This window comes from Euprymna scolopes, chromosome 20 (assembly GCF_053919585.1).
Source record: "Euprymna scolopes isolate OS-2025 chromosome 20, ASM5391958v1, whole genome shotgun sequence".
Lineage (NCBI taxonomy): Eukaryota > Metazoa > Mollusca > Cephalopoda > Sepiida > Sepiolidae > Euprymna > Euprymna scolopes.
Genome location: NC_136501.1, coordinates 83376703 through 83402602, shown reverse-complemented (window position 1 = coordinate 83402602; position 25900 = coordinate 83376703). Strand labels below are relative to the sequence as shown.

The 25900-nt window shown below is 32.1% G+C and overlaps 1 protein-coding gene across 11 annotated transcripts in view; it reads left to right on the top strand.

The window, feature by feature from the left end:
* LOC145241503 (short transient receptor potential channel 7-like) overlaps window positions 1–25900 on the top strand; it is a 979843-nt gene that overhangs the window by 792208 nt on the left and 161735 nt on the right. For 9 of the 11 annotated variants that reach the window (XM_080104523.1, XM_080104524.1, XM_080104526.1 and 6 more), the window contains 4 exons: window positions 4889–5220; window positions 8875–8988; window positions 10448–10766; window positions 11667–11837. In XM_080104523.1, coding sequence (XP_079960649.1) covers window positions 4889–5220; window positions 8875–8988; window positions 10448–10766; window positions 11667–11837 — 936 coding nt within the window. The remainder of the gene's footprint in view (window positions 1–4888; window positions 5221–8874; window positions 8989–10447; window positions 10767–11666; window positions 11838–25900) is intronic. The other 2 variants (XM_080104528.1, XM_080104531.1) reach the window with 1 other exon arrangement.

Below are 25900 nucleotides of genomic sequence, written 5' to 3'. Positions count from 1 at the left end.
CGCGCCTTTCCTATCAGCCAATGGACATGCACTTACAGGACAAAGGCCCATTTGACCTCTGGTTGAGTTGATTTTTTGTGTGTGCTCTATTTAGCCTGGATACCTAGTGCCTTGACCTGGTCTAAATCTAGGTTAGTCTTTTTTTAGTTTAATTTATATGATAGTTTATGTATATGCATGTTTATTTATTTAATTTATTTATTTGTTTGTTTTTTATTGTTTTTGTTAATTTTAAAGTTATTTTGTATCTCTATCCTAGAGTAAATTTTATCCTATGAACACAGTTGTTCGCTATTTCTCTCCTACAGTTTAATAGATGTTGGGGTTCTTTAAAGTACAGGATAGCAAATTTTTCATGAAGGCATAATCTACATGGGTCGTCTAGGTCTCTACAGGTATTTGCTTGTCTTACTATTTTCTTTCACAAATATTGTGGTCTGGTAAACAATGCTTTTGGTTAGATATTTATTTGAAGTGGGCAAAGTGTGCAGTTGCATTTATCTTATTAGTATTTTTATTTTTATTTCTAGTATGGTTGTTGTTGTCCGGCGTTGGTTCATTATTATTATTATTATTATTATTATTATTATTATTATTATTATTATTATTATTATTTCTGCTAGTTATATGTGTCTTTTGTGTTAGTTTTATTTTTGTCATGGTGTCTACTTTTTTATTGTTTAAAATAAACAATAAAAAAGTAGACACCATTATTGTTGTTGTTGTTGTTGTTGTTGTTATTGTTTACATTGTTTTTATTTAATATTTTGTTATTAAGTGCTTTAATTATCATCTCTAAATTTTCGCAGCAGCTGTAGGATACCTTTAGGGTATTTTTATTGAAAAGTTTGATGATTATCATGATGACCTCACACACACACACACACACATATATATATATATATATATATATATATATATATATATATATATATATATATATATATATATATAATGACTTAGTTGTTCTTACCCAGCGTTGTCCGGGATGCTGTGAAGTCATCTTAATATTTTTGTTTGTTTGCAGATATTTAATTTTTAAAAGGTAGACAGCTATTATATTCTTTAATATATTAAGATATGTTTGCTGCAAGGCTAAAAATCAAAACATGAACCAGTAGTTATGCATATTCGCAATGGGGTCGTTCGAGCTTCACCTGGCAAATTCTATTTCTTTAATTTTCACACTTTTGCACCGATTTTTCCTGGTTAAAACCAAAACATAAAGTTTCGCATGGGCTCGAATACCCTATATATAAAGTTTCAAGTCTGTCGACAAAAAACTGACAAAGAAGTTTGGTAGGCAAAATTGTTGAAACAAATATATGCATACATAAATATGTATAGAAAGAAGTTTGTCTTTACTATAACCTTTTTACACAAATATTACGCAAGTATAAATCAATCTTCTCCCTACTGTTGATTTTACACATTGTTCATATTAGTAGTCGGTTGGATGGGACTAAATAATTTTTAAAGTAACGAAATATGTAAGATTGCTAATAACACGGTACAAAAAATACACATTTTAATACATGCAATACTCTTTAGATATAAGCGGCCATATTTGGGCATTTTGATGTTCAAATCGCAGTAATTGGCTCGGTTTCTCTGATTATACAGATTCTGCTGGTAAAATCCAGTATAGTTTTTCCCTTTCACACCCTGTCACCTTCCCGACTCGCCTCCCAGATGGTAAGACGTTTTACTCCTCGCTCTTTTTCTGACTACACTATCTGAAGCTTGTGTGACGAATGCTAATAACCTTGTGATAATACTACATATGATCCTAAATTTTCGAGCTTATATTCATGATGATGAGATACTTTAAAATGGCTAATTCGAAAATCCATCAGTGATTGCATTGAATGGTGTTTATTTCTCCATGCTGATTAGTACGCAAATGAGATAAATCAATGAGTCAAAGCAGGCATTCAAGCACATGTTCCCACGCAAAAATTCTATAACAAACCCATTCTTCCCAATGAGTCAATTCAACATATGTAGTTGATATTGCATTTAGGTAGATAAAACTTGGCAAAAATGTATGGTATTTAGAAATTATTGTAAGACTTAAATAGCCGCAGCCAAAATAAGGTATACTGAAATGATTAGTTAGCATAAACCAGTCGCAGAAATTAGGAAGTCTTTATTCCTGAAAAAATTATAATAGTATGGTGAATCATGGCAATCTACCACAATGTATCATCATCATCATTAACATCATCACACATCATCATCATCACACAGTTCTTCATAGCTGAAAATGACTAATCAGTGTTGTAGCATTCTATGCTTAGTGTAGACAGTGTGCCTAGAAGTGGTGCAAGGATAGTAACCAGGCTTGTTGCCTTTGGTAATGTTTGTTCAGACCTAGCTTTTATTTTTGCCTCTATTTCTGTCTTTTCTTTATGAAAGCCATCGCGCCGGCAACTTCGGTTGGCTTTTAGCTTTTCTTAATTTTTCGTGTTCATGCTCGTCATCTTTAGGTGGCCCTTTTATCACATCCTTGTAGCAGAGTTTCTGCCCACCAATCTTTCTGTGCCCATATTCCAGTTCTCCATACAATAGGATTTTGGGGATGCGATTGTTTTCGATTCTGGCCACATGTTAAACCATCACAGTTTTGTGGTGGCGAGAAGGCTTCTATGCTGTCCATATTGGCTCTGTTGAGGACTTCAACATTTGATATGAAATCGTTCCATCTAATTTTCATATTTGTTCCTAGGTGGCGCCGTTGTATTGCTTCTAACCTCTTTATGTTGGCCCTCTTCAATGTGTGTGTAGGTTTCTGATGAATATAGTAGAGCAATACCACTGTTTTATCTACTTTGCATTTTGTTTCTCGTCTAATGTCATTCCTTTGACCATAGTCGTTTTTCTTCCCCCAGCTATTTAAAGTCTGGTAACACTTTTAATTCCTCACCGTCTATCACGATCGATCTCGTGGGTGTATATTGTCAGATGATGGTTGGTATATTACCTCAGTTTTCCCTTTATTTACCTGAAGACCGATTTTCTGTGCCATTCAACAAAACAAGTTTACCATGATTTTCTGTCGTCAGCTCGTGTTGCGTTTTTGTCTTTGCTCTCATTCATGCCAAGTTGAACAGTGTTCTGTCAAATTTGAACGAATAAAAACGCTCTCATCTGTTCTTTATTAGTATGTGGTTAAGAAAAAATTAAAAAGCGTTAGTGCAAGTACACATCCTTGATTGTTTTTTCGTGATTCGCCTCTATCTGATCACTCTCTTGCTTAACAACTGATACTCTTCCCCTTATGCTTTCATGAAATTGTGTAATAATTTCAATAAAGAAATCTGGGCATCCAAATGTCTTAAGCATGTTTCTGTCAAGTGTGTCAAAAACTTTTCCTAAGTCAATGAAGACTACATAAAGAGCTTCGTGCTGTTCAATAGCATTTTTTAGTATATTTTCTAGTATATTTTCTAGTATATGTCCGCGGCTAAACATCGTGTCAGTTGTTTACCTCTTTATAGTCTTTAGGTTTTAGTTTCGATCTAAGCTCGATAATCTTTTACTTATAAGACGTCAACTATTTAGAAAAAACATAATACTCGCATGCACATGTCTCAGTTTTCTTTTTGTTTTTTTGTTTTTTAACTTCATTTTTTAAATGAATTTATTGTTATGTTTAATACACACGGTATTTTATCCAATATATAGTAATTATTTCAAAACTTATAAAAAATTATGTTTGGCGCATCATCCGCTAGAATTGAAACCAGAGGATTTAACACTCCCGCTTTATTCTTTACTGTCCAAGCTACTGCTAAATAGACACAAAAGGTTAAAAAGCATACGACGTTCAGCTATGAATGTTTAATGTTGCGCATGCGCAAAGGTAACAGTAGGGGCAATGTTTATTCGACTTATCCTGTCAAGGTCAACTGCTTTGTTCTTAATTTTGACTTCTTAGCAGCTATTTTTACCAGTTAAAAACCAAATCAAAAGTGTGTTACATGTCCAAACACTCTAAATATCAAATTTCAATTCTGTAGGTCAAATATTCAGAGAGGAGTTTGGTAGAGGCTTTTCGCGCACACACACCGACAAGGTCATTATGCGTGTGCTAGATCGTTTTCATCCTGAATTTTAAGCAATTATGCAGAATGTAGAAACCATGCATAAATAGAATTCAGCGTAATAGTGAAATGAAACCGTTTATCTAATAAGAAACTTACTTTACCTTCATGAAGTCGCTCGCATATCCATGACTGATATATTAAGAAGTTCGTTTTAATAAGTTTTAAATAGAAAAAGTAGGCTTTTAATATATATGTCAAAGCGAGAAAAACTCAATTTTATAGGCATATAGATTTACAATTATTTTTAATAATAAATATTTAAATATTATCTACATATATTTCATCATTGTGGAATCATCAGCTTCGAAATAACTATTAAATTCAGTTGCATAAATCGAAGCCAGGAACAAAAGTCACATTCAACTCCAATCTTGAGTGTATCAATTCATGAAGCGACTATAAATGGCTACAGATGATATGAGAAACTGTGTGTGTCTAAATTGATACACACACATCAATTAAGGCACACACTTTTTTATATGAAGATAAAAAACGTGTTGTACATTAAATACTGTTCATAACTTGAATATATGACGTTATGGCTGATTTTATAAAGGTACATTTTTAAACTTGAATTGTTTCTGAATACCGTCCTGATATTGTGTAGATCGCATCTGCAATCGAGCAGAATAATTCTGGGGACTTCTGATGTGTACTCACGTCCATTTCGACATTCGCCTCATCTGAATTCCGAGAAGTCTTCTTTGACATGAGGAACATGTTCAGGTTTTTAAGCTTTCTTACATTTTAACTACATTCTTTTGTTTTTGTCTCTCCAGTTAACAGATGAAGAACGCGTATTTCTGAATGCCGCCACCCTGGGTGACGTCGGGGTGGTGCGCCAGTCCATCGAGGAGAGTGAGATGCTATTTAACGTCAATTGCGTCGACTACATGGGGCGCAGCGCTTTACACCTAGCCATCGATAGCGAGAAGTTGGACGTCATCGAGATCCTGCTAGACAATGTCAACTTCAACTGCATTGAAGAATCCCTCCTGCACGCCATCAGTAAGGGGGGCACGAAAATCGTGAAAATAATCATTGAACATCCGACTTTCATGGCTGGGGAGAATAAGCTGCGCAAGATGGACGGCGGCGAGGCCTTTTTCAGGTAAAAGAAACACTCTTTTCAACTATTTTATTTAAATAAAATCCATGTCGATATCCATAGAATTGTGACCACTTCCCGTGTGTCTGTGTGTTTTTCCCTTTTGTATATACACATCATTTATTATCGAACTGAAGCTGAATTAATCAACGTTTATTTCCACGAAGGAATTTTCCTCTATATTTTCGTTGCACAAAATATGTGTTAAACGATTCTTCAGTTTTGAGATTGAATTATGTTGAATGTAACTCTATTTTAATTTAATTAGTCGCAGATTTGCGATTAACTCACTAAGTAACCTATCTATGACTACGTTTCAATATCTCGCTCTCTTTCACTGCATGTGTTGACCGTTTTTATTTTATATTGTAACCATCTCTCTCACTCTTCCTCTCTCTCTCTCTCTCTCTCTCTCTCTCTCTCTTCTCTCTTTCATTCATTCTCTTTATTTATTTATTTATTTATTTATTTAATAGTCGAAGATTATAAAGAAATTTAAAGATTAAAAGTACAGGAATAGTCAAAAGAGAAGGAACATGTTGTTAGAGAGAGGGAGAGCAAAAGAAATAGTGAAGATAAGATGATTATTTGGGAATTAAAAAACTTTTTTTATATTAAACTGGTTTTGCAAATTCACTTTTTATGAGTCAAGCAATCTAACACAAACAGATCACATTTTCTATTTACTTTAATCGATTATTTATAGAAATTGATACTGCAATACCTTCAAGCATTAAAACAAACTATTTAAAAAACCTATTTTTAAAAAATAATTACGAAATGAAAACCACTAGAATGCGTGTTGTTACGTGATAAACAAGTCAAGCATTTTAAACTTCATTTAATAGTTTAAAATAGAATGAATTATTTCGAAATCTGAAAAGAATTTGGAAGCATTTAAACTGTCGATTAAAAAGATTTAGAAAATCCCCATATGCTAAAGGGTGCGTCATGAGTAAGTTGCTGGAATCTGTGTTTAATAGAGAAGTAATCAACCATCTAAGCAAAAATAACCTTCTTAGTGACACACAATATGGTTTCTGTTCTGCTCGATCTACAGCAGATGTGCTTACAAATATATCTCATAGGATTAGCGAATCTCTCGACGGAGGCAACCTTTCTAGGGTAATTGCTCTTGACATACCAATACTATGGTATAGCTGGAAATGTCTTCTCAATTATTAAATCATTTCTCTCTGATAGGTTCATAAGAGTAGTATTTGATGGGTAAAAATCAGAAGTTCACAGTATTAATGCTGGAGTTCCTCAGGGGTCCATCCTGGGCCCAACTCTTTTCCTGATCTACATTAATGATTTTCCAAATCACATCCTTACATCATTTGTAGACATTTATGCAGATGACACTACCATCTATAGTAGTACATCTAAGACCGTAAAGGACCAAGTTCTCTCCGATTCTCTTTCCTCTGATCTTGAGCGAGTAGCACAATGGGGAAAAGAGTGGCTGGTTACTTTTAATGCATCTAAAACCAAGCTTCTATCTTTACATCATTAATGTTCTGATCCACATCTGGCATCAATTGAAATGAATGGCTCTCGTCTTGTGGAGGCCTCATGTTTTGACAAGCTTCTGGGCTTGACCTTTACTCCTGATTTGAAATGGAACACGTACATCAAATCCATTGCCAAGGCCGCTGGAAAAATGATGGGATCCTTCTATCGATCCAGTAGATATCTCACTGCTGATGCAATTCTCTATCTACAGGGTGGTCAAAAAGTCAGGTAACATTTTAAAGAAAAACGATATTAGCAATACACGTATATTTAAGTACCATACATTGAAATATAAAATGAAACAAACATGAAATATGTTTATTTTGTTAATTGTCGTCCATTTCTCTCTATCAATCGCTGGAAGCGATTAACCACTGATTGTGTAACACGTGTAATCATGTCAGCTGATATCCGCGCAATCTCCTCTTCAATAAATAACTTTAAAGACGCTATTGTATCAGGCTTCTTGCCATAAACGCTATCCTTTACATAGCCCCAAAGCCAGAAATCAGGAGGGGTAGTTTATATATTACACTCAAATATTTAAACAAATAATATTAAACGAATAGATATTATAATGGATCATATTGTTTTTTCTACCTTTAACATGTTACCTGACTTTTTGACCACCCTGTATATAAGAGCCAGGTACGTTCAAGGGTGGAGTACTGTTGCCACATAATCATTATATTTATTTATTTATTTGCGGACAGTTATCCTCATCTTCATAGTTGTTGTTGTTGTTGTTGTTGTTGTTGTTGTTGTTGTTGTTGTTGTTTTTTTTTGGGGGGGTTCTGTTTTTTTTTTCATCATGTTTCAGCAAACGTATCCTCTGGAAGCAATTGCTGATGATCCAGTAAAGAGACCTAACATTCTTATCTCGTCGCGGTTAATCACCCGAAGAAGGCCAAAGGAATAATTGGCCGAAACGTGGTGAAACAACAGTTATGAAGATGAGGATAAGATTCCGCAAATAAATAAATATTGCAGTTTCTTATTTTAAAATATGAGTTTTACTTTACAAAATAACACATCCAATTAAAAGATCGGGGATTAGTTTTCTTGTTTGCGGCATCGTTTTTTCAATACAGAAAAGAGAAAATCTTCCACCATTTTATTCTTTTTCCTTTTTTTTTTTCTTGAAACATTGAATTATTTTTTATAACTTATGTATCTTTATATGTGTATCTCGCCTCGAAGTTACCTTCGTTAATAAACATTGACGTATTACTTTTTTCATATATTTTATTTGAAATCTATTTTCTATGAAATCATTAATACATATTTTAAATCCTATTCAAAATAAATTGTAGAGATGACTTTTATTTTATTTTCTCATGACCGCCACTCAGGTTGCACCTGTTCGGGACAGCCAGTTAAAATGTAAATAGATGCATTATAGTTTTAATGGGGCACGTGGACGCGTCAAAATAAACGTAACAGAGATAATCTTTTTTATCAAATGAAAAGTTGTTTTTGAACGAATATATACTCTCCAATCCGTCTCGAAATTAATAATTAAACGACAAGTTAGTAAATTAATCTTAACTAAACTGAAATGAACATTAGATAGTAACACAGTAGTACATAAATAGATTTAATAGTTTAGTTAAAGTTTCAGACAGACAGGCATAAGTAATAGTTTACTAAAGCTGAATTAATCAACGTTCGTTTCTATAAGGCTTCTTCCTATAATTCATTTTTCATTACAGAAAATAGATATGAAAATATACTTTAGTTCTTGGATTAAGCTATGTTAGAAAACTCACTTTTAATTGTTCTAATTAACCATAATTTGCAATAAAATCACTGAGTGATCAACTTTTAACGAAATGAATGTCTATCACTTTCATTCTCTCTCATTGTATATTGATTCAACCACTGTAATACTTTATAATATCCATGTGAGCATATATAGAAAAAATACTCTCTTCCCTTTTGGTTAATTTACATGGTGTCTTCATACACACCGTAAGCACCTCTGTAAATTAGATAGCAAAATAGCAGGATTTATTTACTTCTCTATTTTCCATAAGTTTAATAAAGTAAAGAGTATTATTTTTAGTTATGCAAGAAGAATTTCTTAATCTAGCGATTTCTTCTTCGAAGAAAAGTATGCCTGTGACGACCTTTGACTTTCAGCAACAAGTTCAACCAGACACACGCATTGACGACGGTCCTCGGTGGAGGGAGGAGAACAACAGATCTGGGCGCAAGTACCGATGGTGACCTCAGTAAAGGGAGTCATGAAACAAGGTATGGTTTTAAATAATTGAAATGATCGATCACATGTTGGTCACATGTTGGTCGCATGCTGATTACGAAGATAATTCTGTGAACGACTATCGCACATTAATTCAATCTAATATTGTAAAACCCCATCAGTGACAATATGAATATAGTCGTACAATATAAAATATAGATTTACATAGGTGAAGTTAACAAAAGCGTCCGTAAATGCATTAGATAGAAAAACTAAAGAGAAGATACCAGCAAATTCTATTCAACTTACCCATTAAGGATTACTACACTGTCACCTTACATTTTTAACCCTTATCCTCGAGTGGCCTGCAAGCCTTGATACGTGGTGCCGCCCAAGTAAAAAAAAAAAATGCGAAAAGAAACAAGTGATAAAGATTAGTATAGGATATTGAGAGTTTGCGGATAATTCATTATCATTGATGGTTTAGCAATATTAGACGGGGCTAGTGTCTACGAGAACTGGAAACACAATTGTATAAATTATCATGATCTTCATTAACTAAAAAAAGAGTTTCATTGATAAATGTTTATAGATTGTTTCAAATATTCTACGTAATAAAAGATGTGTTTCTTTAAAACTAATATATTTCTTTGTTTTTTTCTTTTTCTTTCTTTCACTTGACACAATTGGCCGACTTTGTGGGTAATCCTATCAATGAAACACGAACGATATCAACTCCAACGCCAACCTCGCTGATAACAATTCTTTCATTAACACCAATCCTCAACTTAATAATTTGACGATGATGCATCTTTATTTTAACGATCATTATGCAACCTGCATTGAATTGACAAAAATAAAACGGCAATTGAACTGAATCGATTTGAATTGAACATGCAATATTTCCCCTCGTGCCCCCCCTTTTCAAATATAATTCAACAACACATGAATACGACAAATATTCATCACATACAACGACTATGGTCACCTTCATAAATGTTCTTTCTTTTCGAAATGTACATCATATCAACGTGATATGTTTGCATATACATGTTCATAATCATCGATATTGATTTGTGAAACAAAAATATAAATTTAATCCACGTATCATTTTCCGATATCCGCATGTTAATTGCTACACACAATATTTGGAATTGATTATCATATTATTTTATCGAAAATTCCTGTACCATTTTTATTCATATTTGATAAACACCATTTTTCCCACATTTCGCGAATTGACAAACTCATAAATATGCTCACAAATAACGTTCACGAATTGTTGACGTATTCCTGTATAACGATTATAACAAAACTATTACTTTTGCATAACCACAATATTGATTCTACTTAATATTTATTCGATACTTATTCTACTTAACGAAATTGTCTTAATTCATTTTCAACATTTTTCGTTAATATATATACACGATTATTGCCACTTGCTATCTGAACGTTAACTTGGCCGTTTTCAAACGTGCACCTGGCTAATCTGGCAATGTTTTAAAACAGAACGGAGGAAAAAAGCCAATTCCCGCCGGACATAACTCCTCTCATCTTGGCAGCGCACTACAACAATCACGAAATCATCCAGATGTTTTTGTCACGCAACCACACCATCGAAAAGCCGCACCCGATCTCGTGTAAATGTACCGGGTGTGTGACCAAGCAGAACTATGACTCGCTGAAACGATCTCGTTCCCGGCTGAACGCATACCGAGCCCTCGCCAGTCCGGCCTACATGGCACTTTCCAGTCCAGACCCCATCATGACCACTTTTGAACTAAGACAAGAAATGCAGAAACTTGCAGAAGTCGAAAAAGAGTTCAAGGTAAGTAACTGATATATTTAAAAAGAAAAAAAACAAAAAAAGGACCATTCATTTGAATACTATTGTTTAATGACAAATTATAAAAAAAAACTAACAAAAACATCTTCTGTGTCTGTGCGTTTGTTAATGTTTTATCCGCATTATCCTCCCAAGATTCACCAAACTTGCGAGAAACGAAAGCGCTAAATTACTGCAGAATTTTCTTTAATGTAAGTAATAATTTATCCCTACCCAACAACAAAAAAAGAATCTCTGAACTTATCTTTTTTGTTTGGAAATAAATCAGACATCTTTAAATCGTAAGAAAGTTAATTATTTTATGAATATTTATTGTCCTTGATTAAAGTTAACTTTCAAAATTTCATTAAAAACAAAAAAATAATAATTTGATGAAAAAAAGACGATGAGTAAAAAAAACGAAAAACAAAACAAAACGCCGGCTATATAAACCATATAATAAACGTCTTCAATTTGATGAGCAAAGATGATTCTTTCTCTTCCTTAAGTCCCCAACCATTTTCTAAAGGAAGGGACGTTGTTAGTCTTCATATGTTCAGGCTGCTCAACTAACCTTCAATCTCTGTATTTTGCCTATTGAGATATTCACAGCAAGAATTTATTTTTACCACACTGGAAAAAAAATCTTTTTCTTCCATTAAACAGAATTTCTATTTCTATGAACAGAATTTCTTTCCAGGACTTCCCATCTGTGGAACACGTTGCTACAATATTACTTTCCTACCCACTATAACAGGGCACTCTTCAAATCCAATATCAATATAGACGTCATAAACCGTCTTCATCAGCCACCAAATTTTATTCGTTTCAATTCATAATATTCATTGCCATCGTCTTGTCCATCTATAGATTTATCATTGAATATGATTGATATATTTTCAGAACGAATATTTGGGTTTGGTTGAGCAATGCATGGATTTTGCCTGTGAGTTAATGGACTTATGCCGCGGCACTCAAGAGGTAGAAGCGGTGCTCAGTGGCGGCTGGGGTGACTTCAGTTTTAGGGATCCGCTAGCGAGGCTCAAAATGGCGCTGAGATATGAGGAGAAAAAGGTAAGGAGATTTTTTGATTTGCAAAATTAAACGACCAACTGTCTGTCTGTCTGTCTGTTTGTTTGTTTGTCTGTCTGTCTGTCTGTCTGTTTGTCTGTCTGTCTGTCTCTCTCTCTCTCTCTCTCTCTCTCTCTCTCTCTCTCTCTCTCTCTCTCTCTCTCTCTCTCTCGCTTACTTATAAAATTTTGTGGCTAGGGAGACATTTTATATACTTCAGTTAAAAATATGATTGTTGATTTCAATTTTTCCGTTTAATTGAAAAGTGTTTTTATGCTCACACTCGTCCTCGTGGGATTGCATGATTTTAAAATAAACTGGAGCGAAGTATGTTATTTTAATATTACTGGTGCAACAATAACAAATGAAAATTGGCTAGTCAACATCAAATAATCATATCAAATAATTTTAAAATAAACTGGAGCGAAGTATGTTATTTTAATATTACTGGTGCAACAATAACAAATGAAAATTGGCTAGTCAACATCAAATAATCATATCAAATAATTTTAAAATAAACTGGAGCGAAGTATGTTATTTTAATATTACTGGTGCAACAATAACAAATGAAAATTGGCTAGTCAACATCAAATAATCATATCAAATAATTTTAAAATAAACTGGAGCGAAGTATGTTATTTTAATATTACTGGTGCAACAATAACAAATGAAAATTGGCTAGTCAACATCAAATAATCATATCAAATAATTTTAAAATAAACTGGAGCGAAGTATGTTATTTTAATATTACTGGTGCAACAATAACAAATGAAAATTGGCTAGTCAACATCAAATAATCATATCAAATAATTTTAAAATAAACTGGAGCGAAGTATGTTATTTTAATATTACTGGTGCAACAATAACAAATGAAAATTGGCTAGTCAACATCAAATAATCATATCAAATAATTTTAAAATAAACTGGAGCGAAGTATGTTATTTTAATATTACTGGTGCAACAATAACAAATGAAAATTAGCTAATCAACATCAAAGTTTGATATATCAGCTTAAATGCTATTTGAGTTCAACTTTTAAAAGCTCAAAAGATTAGTGTATGTGTTAGTTTTATATATTATTATTGGGGCAGTATTGTTATAGCTAGCTATGGAATAGTGAGTATATAGAATTAATGTATAAACATGATACTCGTGACGGAAAGAAAATATGTTTTACAATTACATACATGGATCAAGAATATCTATATTTTTTGTTAAATAACAGAAACATTTGCATGAAAGTATATCGTTTCATTTGTTATGATAAGATGCAGCGAACTAAGTATTATGGTATCCGTTGGATACACAATTAAGAATTAATACAGATTAATCATTGCAATACCACATTACTTTATAAGTACGGCAGCATTCCTTAAGAGTCGGAATTCTTTATTTACAAAACTATTCGACGGAAGTGACGTCAAACAAATTTTAAGGTATAGATAAACAACGCTGTATATAATGCAAAATTTTTAAAGCAAATATAAAAATAGAAGTTTTATTCAAACAATCTTTCTTTGAACTTTTATAAGAAAATTATAACCTTTCTAATAAAAATATGTTTATGAACTGTCTTGTTTTTATCAAACATCAAGTGTTGGTATTTTTTCATATCAAACATAAAAATAGAACTGTTATAAAAAATATTTATGAACTATTTTTTAAAATATTAATGAACTTCTTTTTTTTTTTAATATATTAATGAACTTCTTTTTTTTCCAATAATATTTTTATGAGCTGTTTTTTAATCAAACAAAAAATAGTTCATAAATATTTATGAACTATTTTTTTAATATATTAATGAACTTCTTTTTTTTCCAATAATATTTTTATGAGCTGTTTTTTAATCAAACAAAAAATAGTTCATAAATATATTTAAAAATAACAGTCCATAAATATTTTTAAACAAATCTCGTTAGAAAGTCATAAATATTTTTATAACAGTTTTATTTTATGTTTGGTGTAAGAAAAGAAATACTAACACATGTTTTTTGATTAAAAAAAAACAGTTCATAAACACATGTTTTATTAGAAAGGTTATAATTTTGTTATAAAAGTTCGAATAAAAAGCGTTTGAATGAAACTTCGGTAAATTTTTACTTGGTTTCCACCTCAGCAATTTCCTTTAAAATAATGACCTTCTAAAGTTTTCGGGTATGCTGAAAACGAATATCGCATTTAATTTTCCGCAAGTAAGTAGTTTTCCGGATATTAAGCAATGTAATTAATTATGCTAAAAGTGGCAGTAATTGTTGTTCGCACAAGTGCGTGCTCCAAAAAAAAAAGTGGCGTATGCTGATAGTTTCAATGATTGAACTGGGAAAGACCTTTATAGGCCGTCAATCTATCGAGCCTGTGTGATATTACCAGAGTTGACAGCAGACATTGGGACACGCTATTCCCAATAATTAATTCGTAGATCCTACCAGAGATATGAATTTTATTGGATGGATGGACAGTCTATAAAAGTCTGGACCATTTCGAGCATGGAAAGTTTCAGCATGACGAAGTATTCATTAAGAAAACTTTGTTGGCCCCATTGACCTCTCGATACACACGCAAATCATAGAAGGTTTATGGTCACATTGTAAAAAAAAAAAATGAGAAAGGTTGGAAACAGAAACTTTTAGAATGTATATGATGGAATTCATGTGGCGAAGAAAATCATTTGTGAGCAATATTTGTTTTCCAAAAATTCCTATTTATATTGTTAAATATTAAAAAAAGGTTTATATTATTTAAAATGTAAAAACAGTTCTGCATATATTGTTTAAAATAAATAAAAAGTGTTTATTATTTTTTAAAGTTCTGTTTATATTGTTTATTTTTGAAAAAGAAGTTTTGCTTGTTTAAAACTGTTAACTTCTGAAATAGCGATACTATTGTTTACATATTCTTTGCATAGTAAAATAATGGTGATTAGGGGAATTTGGTTCCTTTTATGTGATAGAGAGTATTTTGCCACTCAATCTCCAATCTTGCCCATCTATAAAAAAAATAAACAAATAAATAAAATAAAATAAAAAATAAGACGATTCTGTAAATTGTTGATTTTATTAAAAAAAAAAAAAAAAGGCTTTATGGCCTTGTTTTATTTATTTATGCAGAATTTTCGAAACAAGAAGTTGTACACCGGAACTTGTAAAGCGGAAGTGGGTGGGCGGTTTCAACGCTCAAGCAAGATGATTTGAGTTTTATATTATTATAGATTAGAAGGATGCTTAAATACCTTAGGCTGAGGTCAAATGTAACATCTGTCAGAGAAAGAGAAATCAATCTTGACCGGAGCAATTTTTATTTTTGTCTAATTTAAATAGACATTACGTATTTGTGTGTAGACATCCCTCATTTAAAAACAAACAACTTGTGTTTAACGCTGACTTGGTTTTGCCATGAGAGGGAGGCATATAAATAGAGATTTGAAAAAAAAAAACTTATGTCGAGCCTTCAGTAACAATCAGAGAAAGCCTATGAAGATTGATTAAAAGACGATTGTATGTGGTTCGTATTTATTTTTCTCCCACTGTGAGAAATATGACACTAGAGTCGGAAAATGCGATTAAAAAATCAGTGCCTAGGAGAGGGGGCGCTCTAACTCTGCTGCTCTGACCAGCCCTGTCGATATTCTCTTAAATTGTCGCCTCAGGCGATTAGCAATAAGCTAACCTCTTCTCAAAGACAGAAGGCAAAACCTGAGAGGGTGGACCTCCTAGAACTGCACAGTACCAGCATTACACCGCAATCTACAGGGAACATGTCATTACAGGAATGGACTAATTTGTGTTGAGTTTGGGACCGAGGGTTAAAAGGTTACAAGGCGGATGATTGTATGTGATTATTTGAATATTTGTTATCAGATCGTTTTCGGTAAAGAGCAGTTGTGCTGATCTGATAATACTCATCCTACTTAAATCGTGAACAATAACAAGACACGTGGTGTATTCACAAGTGAAGTAGCTCCCTGCAAATAAGATTGATAATCTGTAGCATGGTTGCTGGTGTGTCTCCGTGTGTGCGTGTTATATTTTCGCAAATGTGTGCGTGTTATATTTTCACAAATGTGTGCGTGTTATATTTTCACAAATGTGTGCGTGTTATATTTTCACAAATGTGTGCGTGTTATATTTTCACAAATGTGTGCGTGTTATATTTTCACAAATGTGCTGTCAGCTGCACGTATTACTGCGACAATGAAGTAGCCGGCATATGCTTGTCATATGCATTAGGCAAGGTCAACACTGTTGAGGATCGGGGACGGTTAGCATCGAGAGCTGAACAAACACGTCAGCTATGTTATAGGCTTGATTCTCACTCAGATAGTGTTCACATTTTTCGCACTGTTTGTTTCGTACACACACACACACACACACGCACACGCACACACACTATCTCTCCCTCACTTTTGTTTATTCATTTTCTACTTTTTCACCCCCTCCATATTTCACTCTTTTCTTTCTTTATCTAGCGTGATCCTCTGATCCCATATTTACTCCCCGCCCCCCCCACACACACACACTCTCTATCTATAAAAAACATATCTCTATTTATATAAAACTAGAATACCCTCGAAGGATGGGTCAAATTAATTCCTCCAACCACTTTTACGAATATTAAAATCAAGATATAATACTACTAAAACTTATGTCTAGAATCCTTGCTCTAATTTAATTAATCATTATACGATTTAGGTACTAAACATCAATTTATAAATATTGCCTTAATTTTCAGTTTCTTTAGATTATTTTTAAGGATTTTAATGGAACATTATATAAGCACAAACTATTATTTTAAAGCCCAAATATTGTAAATTTTAATTAAATTTGATCTATTTATTAGGTTTATAAAAATGTGTGAAACTGTTCTGCTTAGGCAATTAATTTTTGCCCTCCCCTCTCTCTCTCTCTCTCTCTCTCTCTCTCTCTCTCTCTCTCTCTCTCTCTGTCTCTCTGTATTTATATATATATATTAGTGTTGTGCCGATGAATCGGAATCGGAATCGGGAATCGGTTAAATCGGTAATTTTCGGGGAATCGGAATCGGCATCGGAATCGGAAAAATTTGTGTATAATTTCCGATTCCAAAATCGATTCTTTGAATATTTTTCAAAAGTTAATTTTCAATTGCTTGTACCGATTATAAATATTTATTTCTTTTAAACTATTAGTAAAACTAAACTCTATAGATCTACGTACTCGTTATAGAATGAAGTTCTCATAACAAAATCACGTAATTTCATTAAATAGTTTTTGTTTTACGCTCCCTTGACTAATTATCGCAATTTTTTTAGGAAGATTCCGAATTTCCCAAATCGTTTTTACGGCATAAAATAAAAACTATTTGATGAAATTACGTGATTTTTTTATGAGAACTTCATTCCATAACGAGTACGTAGAATATTTTTTTTTTCGTTTTTTAACATAGTGTAAACTGCACAAGCACCCTTTTTTAATACGTGAAGACAGTTTAGAGCGTCATCCTAGATCTAAAAATAATTTGGTTTTTAGTGGGTTTACAAATATCGTCCAAAAGTAGAATTTCAATGAGGGGGGACTTTTAAATGTAAATATAATTTCTTTTTCAATCTGAAAAATTTCTAAATGTTTTCTCTTTATCTATTTTATTCAGACTTTGATAAATTCATTGTGAGATATTCATGTATATTTTTAACTTTTCCGAAACCCGAGAAAAATGCGACGGTGTCAGACAATGTGGCTCCAGGAAAATAAAATAAAACTCTATTCGTTTGAAATCTTTTCATATTAAACTCCTTGAGAAATTTGGCAAGTGGGTGTGAAAAAGTATTGTTGTCGAAACCAACGGCATCGAAGGTGTTAATTACCCCATAATACTTTCAACTCAACTTTTGAGTGAGATTGGCGGGCTTCAGCGAGGCCTCCGTGATATATATCTCACGGAGGCCTCGGCTTCAGACGGCATTGGCGCCGTCGTAGCAATCCTTAAGTATAAACATAAACAATACCGGCAGAATCAAAGAAAATCACACTGGAAGCATATTTCAAATTAAATCAAAGGCCAACCACCCCTTTTTTAGGCTCTCTTTTTCATATTTGTCTAATTGTATCTCTATTTAGTGTTTTTTTTTTTATGGTGCTGAACTCAAATTTACATGTCTTAAGGCCTGAAACATAGCCGTTTGTCCATTTTTACAAGTAATCAGCTCCCCCATGGGGGCAAAAGAGGTAAAAAAAAAATACCTCAAAATGACTCTAAATAGACAAAATTGACATATTTTTCAGGAATTTAGGAAAACTCGTCCCGGGAAAACTCGTCTCGGGAAAACTCGTCTCGGGAAAACTCGTCTCCGGAAAACTCGTCTCGGGAAAACTCGTCCCCTTTCGCTAGGTAGGAAAACTAGTCCCGTATTGAATAAATATCGATTGAAAACACATTTTATGATCGTTCTTGAAGGAGATATTATTTTTAAAATAGACTATAGCCCTATAACCCCATAATATTTTTAAAAAATATTTTTATTTGTTTAATGTTTGTTTGTGTTTTTTTTTTTTGGTCTACCTAACTGGCTAAGTTCTTAGTGGTTTCACTTATTTTAAAGCGTTTATTATGTTCATACAAAGTTAATTACAATTTTTTTGGTTCTTATTTTAACGATGTGTTTGGAGACATAAAAACAATAATACAAAAAACAAAACAAAAAAATTAAAAATTGGGAGCGTTACTTTTTTGTTTTGGTTTTTTAATTATGATAGTTTTTTGGTGTTTATGTTTTCGTTTTCTCTCATACCAAATGCACTCATGCGTTATTTAAAATTATAATTCTATCAATTATCAACATTTATTGTCGTCCTGTCAAATTTTGCAAAAATTAACTAATAAATCAAAAGCGAAATATTTTTTGGCGCGAGAGATGCCATGTGCTAACAATCTCTCGTTAACTCATTTTTAATTTTTTTAATTTTTACTTCAAAATTCTAAAATCAATCATTCAGAGAAAAAGTAATCACTAAATAAATTTATTAATCAATTTTATTGAAAACTCCGCTATCGTTTATCAAGAATCTTTTTAATTTCATTTTTTGTTGGTTGTTTTTCCGAGGGAGATATAAACCCCCCCCACACCTCTCTAAATTATATTTCAAAAAATATTAAAATTTTGGTTTGTATTACTGTACACATAGATTCGAAAAATAATAAACTAGATAAAATACTGTTAGAAATTCGCTCAATATATATTACCGTGACATAGGTTGACATATATTCGGTGTTTTTTTAAATAGTATTTTGTCTAGTTTATTATTTATAACACCTATTCCCGAACTTACTGTGTTTAAGAGAGAGTCGGCCGCTATTTTGAATTGTCCAATACATCGGTAAACACTGTATGTTTTTCGAGCTGAATAAACATGTTACATTGAATAAAAACACGAAAAATATATCCAGTTTGGTAGGAAAGTAACTTATCTTGCCTTTGATAACATTTATTTGTTATATATTTGTTTTTTGACAATTTTTCGAATCTATGTGTATAGTAATACAAACCCAAATCGATTTTACCCTTTTATAACAACAGTAAATAAGTAAATTCTTTTTATATTAATATAAAAAAATATGCGGTCTCGTTTATGAACATAATAAACGCTTTAAAATAAGTGAAACCACTAAGAACTTAGCCAGTTAGGTAGAAAACGGACACTTAGAAAATCGATTTTATTTAAAAAAAAAAAAACATCAAACAAGTAAAAAAAATTTTTTTTTAATATTATGGGGGGGGCTATAGTCTATTTAAAAAAAAACAATTTCTCCTTCAAGAACGATCATAAAATGTGTTTTCAATCGATATTTATTCAATAAGGGACCAGTTTTCCTACCTAGCGAAAGGGGACGAGTTTTCCCGAGACGAGTTTTCCCGAGACGAGTTTTCCCGGAACGAGTTTTCCGGGCACCATTGTTCTTACATCGTTTTCTTATTTTGCCTACCGATCTTCGAATATTTTCCACTATTCATGTAAGTAGCATGTTATACAGTAAATACGAACTGGTACAATATAGCTTTGTTTTAAAATCAAAATAAATGTTTTGTTGTGTTACAATTTTTAATCAATTACAAGGCAAACATTTGAGATAAAATATACGCAGACATTAACCAGGGGTTTATGTAATAATTTGAAAATTTACGAAAAAACAAACAAAAAATATCTCTAATTAAATATGTATAAATTTTACAAGAATCGGAATCGGAATCGGGAATCGGATCGGAATCGGAAATTTTGAACGGAATCGGAATCGGGAAAAATTTTGGCATCGTCCCATCACTAATATATATATATATATATATATATATATATATTATATAGCCATTCACATACAGTAGTGTCTCGCTGTTTCACAGCTCATCAGTGCGGCTAAACAAGCAACTACCTCAAGCCAGGATCGAAATTCGATCGCCCAAAAAGACCCATTGTGTGTGTGTGTGTGTGTGTGTGTGTGTGTGTGTGTGTGTGTGTGTGTGTGTGTGAGAGTTTCTTACGAACTTCAAAACGGCTGAGCCGATTTTTTCTGAAATTTCACACAAGTGTACTTTAGGTGTCTGGGAACTTTTTTAAATAGGTTTTGTAGCCTTCAATAATCAGAAAATATCTGATTAAAGAAGTAGTAGTTCGATTTTACCTAAAGTTAACGTTATACGGTCTAACATCACAAGTATATTTGAAAAGTTTTATTACTGCACAAGCAAAAATGCCCGGTATATAAAATTAACAGTAGGTTCTTTGATATGTTAGGGACGTGTTCGAAATAAATGTTTCTGTTTAGAGTACAATTCAACTCGGATAATTGACATTTGCATTTTAAACTTCAATTCAAGACATTATATATTGAAATAATTGTATAAAATAAACAGTAGGTTCTCTAGAGATGAAATGTAGACAAAGTCACTGCAGGGAAGTATATAAAGCTTCCACCCGGTACACCGTTGTGGATCCCCAACTAAAGCAGACAATCAATTGATTTAATCGAAAAATGCACTGATTTCGATGACAATAAAAGATTAGGAAAGTGAAACATTTGTTGAACCTTATTCAATGCTTGGCAACATCGAGTCTACCTGCTAGTCTCTCTCTCTCTCTCTCTCTCTCTATATATATATATATATATATATATATATATATATATATATATATATATATATATATATATATATATATATATATATTATACAATTTTCACCCCAATTAAAACAGAGTGCCACTTTGAAGTAGGAGACTAATATTGGAGACATAAGTTGCAGCTGAAGGGAGATGATTAGCCAGATGTCTGTTCATATTACACTTGAGCTTCAGCGTGTCAGTACAGTTGGGAAAGCAGAATCTCGGAAGGGAGTTCCAAAGGAATTTAGGAAAACTCGTCCCGGGAAAACTCGTCTCGGGAAAACTCGTCTCGGGAAAACTCGTCTCCGGAAAACTCGTCTCGGGAAAACTCGTCCCCTTTCGCTAGGTAGGAAAACTGGTCCCGTATTGAATAAATATCGATTGAAAACACATTTTATGATCGTTCTTGAAGGAGATATTGCTTTTTAAATTAGACTATAGCCCTCCCCCATAATATTTAAAAAGATTTTTTTTATTTGTTTAATGTTTTTTTTTTGTTTGTTTTTTTTAAATAAAATCGATTGTCCGTTTTCTACCTAACTGGCTAAGTTCTTAGTGGTTTCACTTATTTTAAAGCGTTTATTATGTTCATACAAAGTTAATTACAATTTTTTTGGTTCTTATTTTAACGATGTTTTTTGGAGTCATAAAAACAATAATAAAAAACAAAACAAAAAAATTAAAAATTGGGAGCGTTACTTTTTTGTTTTGGTTTTTTAATTATGATAGTTTTTTGGTGTTTATGTTTTCGTTTTCTCTCATACCAAATGCACTCATGCGTTATTTAAAATTATAATTCTATCAATTATCAACATTTATTGTCGTCCTGTCAAATTTTGCAAAAATTAACTAATAAATCAAAAGCGAAATATTTTTTGGCGCGAGAGATGCCATGTGCTAACAATCTCTCGTTAACTCATTTTTAATTTTTTTAATTTTTACTTCAAAATTCTAAAATCAATCATTCAGAGAAAAAGTAATCACTAAATAAATTTATTAATCAATTTTATTGAAAACTCCGCTATCGTTTATCAAGAATCTTTTTAATTTCATTTTTTGTTGGTTGTTTTTCCGAGGGAGATATAAACCCCCCCCACACCTCTCTAAATTATATTTCAAAAAATATTAAAATTTTGGTTTGTATTACTGTACACATAGATTCGAAAAATAATAAACTAGATAAAATACTGTTAGAAATTCGCTCAATATATATTACCGTGACATAGGTTGACATATATTCGGTGTTTTTTTAAATAGTATTTTGTCTAGTTTATTATTTATAACACCTATTCCCGAACTTACTGTGTTTAAGAGAGAGTCGGCCGCTATTTTGAATTGTCCAATACATCGGTAAACACTGTATGTTTTTCGAGCTGAATAAACATGTTACATTGAATAAAAACACGAAAAATATATCCAGTTTGGTAGGAAAGTAACTTATCTTGCCTTTGATAACATTTATTTGTTATATATTTGTTTTTTGACAATTTTTCGAATCTATGTGTATAGTAATACAAACCCAAATCGATTTTACCCTTTTATAACAACAGTAAATAAGTAAATTCTTTTTATATTAATATAAAAAAATATGCGGTCTCGTTTATGAACATAATAAACGCTTTAAAATAAGTGAAACCACTAAGAACTTAGCCAGTTAGGTAGAAAACGGACACTTAGAAAATCGATTTTATTTAAAAAAAAAAAACATCAAACAAGTAAAAAAAATTTTTTTTTAATATTATGGGGGGGGCTATAGTCTATTTAAAAAAAAACAATTTCTCCTTCAAGAACGATCATAAAATGTGTTTTCAATCGATATTTATTCAATAAGGGACCAGTTTTCCTACCTAGCGAAAGGGGACGAGTTTTCCCGAGACGAGTTTTCCCGAGACGAGTTTTCCCGGAACGAGTTTTCCGGGCACCATTGTTCTTACATCGTTTTCTTATTTTGCCTACCGATCTTCGAATATTTTCCACTATTCATGTAAGTAGCATGTTATACAGTAAATACGAACTGGTACAATATAGCTTTGTTTTAAAATCAAAATAAATGTTTTGTTGTGTTACAATTTTTAATCAATTACAAGGCAAACATTTGAGATAAAATATACGCAGACATTAACCAGGGGTTTATGTAATAATTTGAAAATTTACGAAAAAACAAACAAAAAATATCTCTAATTAAATATGTATAAATTTTACAAGAATCGGAATCGGAATCGGGAATCGGATCGGAATCGGAAATTTTGAACGGAATCGGAATCGGGAAAAATTTTGGCATCGTCCCATCACTAATATATATATATATATATATATATATATATATATTATATAGCCATTCACATACAGTAGTGTCTCGCTGTTTCACAGCTCATCAGTGCGGCTAAACAAGCAACTACCTCAAGCCAGGATCGAAATTCGATCGCCCAAAAAGACCCATTGTGTGTGTGTGTGTGTGTGTGTGTGTGTGTGTGTGTGTGTGTGTGTGTGTGTGTGTGTGTGTGTGTGTGTGTGAGAGTTTCTTACGAACTTCAAAACGGCTGAGCCGATTTTTTCTGAAATTTCACACAAGTGTACTTTAGGTGTCTGGGAACTTTTTTAAATAGGTTTTGTAGCCTTCAATAATCAGAAAATATCTGATTAAAGAAGTAGTAGTTCGATTTTACCTAAAGTTAACGTTATACGGTCTAACATCACAAGTATATTTGAAAAGTTTTATTACTGCACAAGCAAAAATGCCCGGTATATAAAATTAACAGTAGGTTCTTTGATATGTTAGGGACGTGTTCGAAATAAATGTTTCTGTTTAGAGTACAATTCAACTCGGATAATTGACATTTGCATTTTAAACTTCAATTCAAGACATTATATATTGAAATAATTGTATAAAATAAACAGTAGGTTCTCTAGAGATGAAATGTAGACAAAGTCACTGCAGGGAAGTATGTAAAGCTTCCACCCGGTACACCGTTGTGGATGCCCAACTAAAGCAGACAATCAATTGATTTAATCGAAAAATGCACTGATTTCGATGACAATAAAAGATTAGGAAAGTGAAACATTTGTTGAACCTTATTCAATGCTTGGCAACATCGAGTCTACCTGCTAGTCTCTCTCTCTCTCTCTCTCTCTCTCTATATATATATATATATATATATATATATATATATATATATATATATATATATTATACAATTTTCACCCCAATTAAAACAGAGTGCCACTTTGAAGTAGGAGACTAATATTGGAGACATAAGTTGCAGCTGAAGGGAGATGATTAGCCAGATGTCTGTTCATATTACACTTGAGCTTCAGCGTGTCAGTACAGTTGGGAAAGCAGAATCTCGGAAGGGAGTTCCAAAGGAATTTAGGAAAACTCGTCCCGGGAAAACTCGTCTCGGGAAAACTCGTCTCGGGAAAACTCGTCTCCGGAAAACTCGTCTCGGGAAAACTCGTCCCCTTTCGCTAGGTAGGAAAACTGGTCCCGTATTGAATAAATATCGATTGAAAACACATTTTATGATCGTTCTTGAAGGAGATATTGCTTTTTAAATTAGACTATAGCCCTCCCCCATAATATTTAAAAAGATTTTTTTTATTTGTTTAATGTTTTTTTTTTTGTTTTTTTTTTTTAAATAAAATCGATTGTCCGTTTTCTACCTAACTGGCTAAGTTCTTAGTGGTTTCACTTATTTTAAAGCGTTTATTATGTTCATACAAAGTTAATTACAATTTTTTTGGTTCTTATTTTAACGATGTTTTTTGGAGTCATAAAAACAATAATAAAAAACAAAACAAAAAAATTAAAAACTGGGAGCATTACTTTTTTGTTTTGGTTTTTTAATTATGATAGTTTTTTGTTGTTATGTTTTCGTTTTCTCTCATACCAAATGCACTCATGCGTTATTTAAAATTATAATTCTATCAATTATCCACATTTATTGTCGTCCTGTCAAATTTTGCAAAAATTAACTAAAAAATTAAAAGCGAAATATTTTTTTGGCGAGAGAGATGCCATGTGCTAACAATCTCTCGTTAACTCATTTTTAATTTTTTAAATTTTTACTTCAAAATTCTAAAATCAATCATTCAGAGAAAAAGTAATCACTAAATAAATTTATTAATAAATTTTATTGAAAACTCCGCTATCGTTTATCAAGAATCTTTTTGATTTCATTTTTTGTTGGTTGTTTTTCGGAGGGAGATATAGTTTTAACCTCCCCCCTCTATAAATTATATTTTAAAAAATATTAAAATTTGGGTTTGTATTACTGTACACATAGATTCGAAAAAGTAGTTAAAAAACAAATATATAACAAATAAATGTTATCAAAGGCAAGATAAGTTACTTTTCTACCAAACTGGATATAATTACCGTGTTTTTTTTTCAATTTAACATGTTTATTCAGCTCGAAAAACATGCAGTGTTTACCGATGATGTATTGGAAAATTCAAAATGGCGGCCGACTCTCTCTTAAACACGGTAAGTTCGGGAAAAGGTGTTATAAATAATAAACTAGACAAAATACTGCTAGAAATTCGCTCAATATATATTACCGTGACATAGGTTGACATATATTCGGTGTTTAAGAGAGAGTCGGCCGCCATTTTGAATTTTCCAATACATCGGTAAACACTGCATGTTTTTCGAGCTGAATAAACATGTTAAATTGAAAAAAAAAACACGATAATTATATCCAGTTTGGTAGAAAAGTAACTTATCTTGCCTTTGATAACATTTTTTTTGTTATATATTTGTTTTTTAACTACTTTTTCGAATCTATGTGTACAGTAATACAAACCCACGCTGTAAAATAAGTGAAACCACTAAGAACTTAGCCAGTTAGGTAGAAAACGGACACTTAGAAAATCGATTTTATTTAAAAAAAAAAAAAAAAACATTAAACAAGTAAAAATATTTTTTTTTTTAAATATTATGGG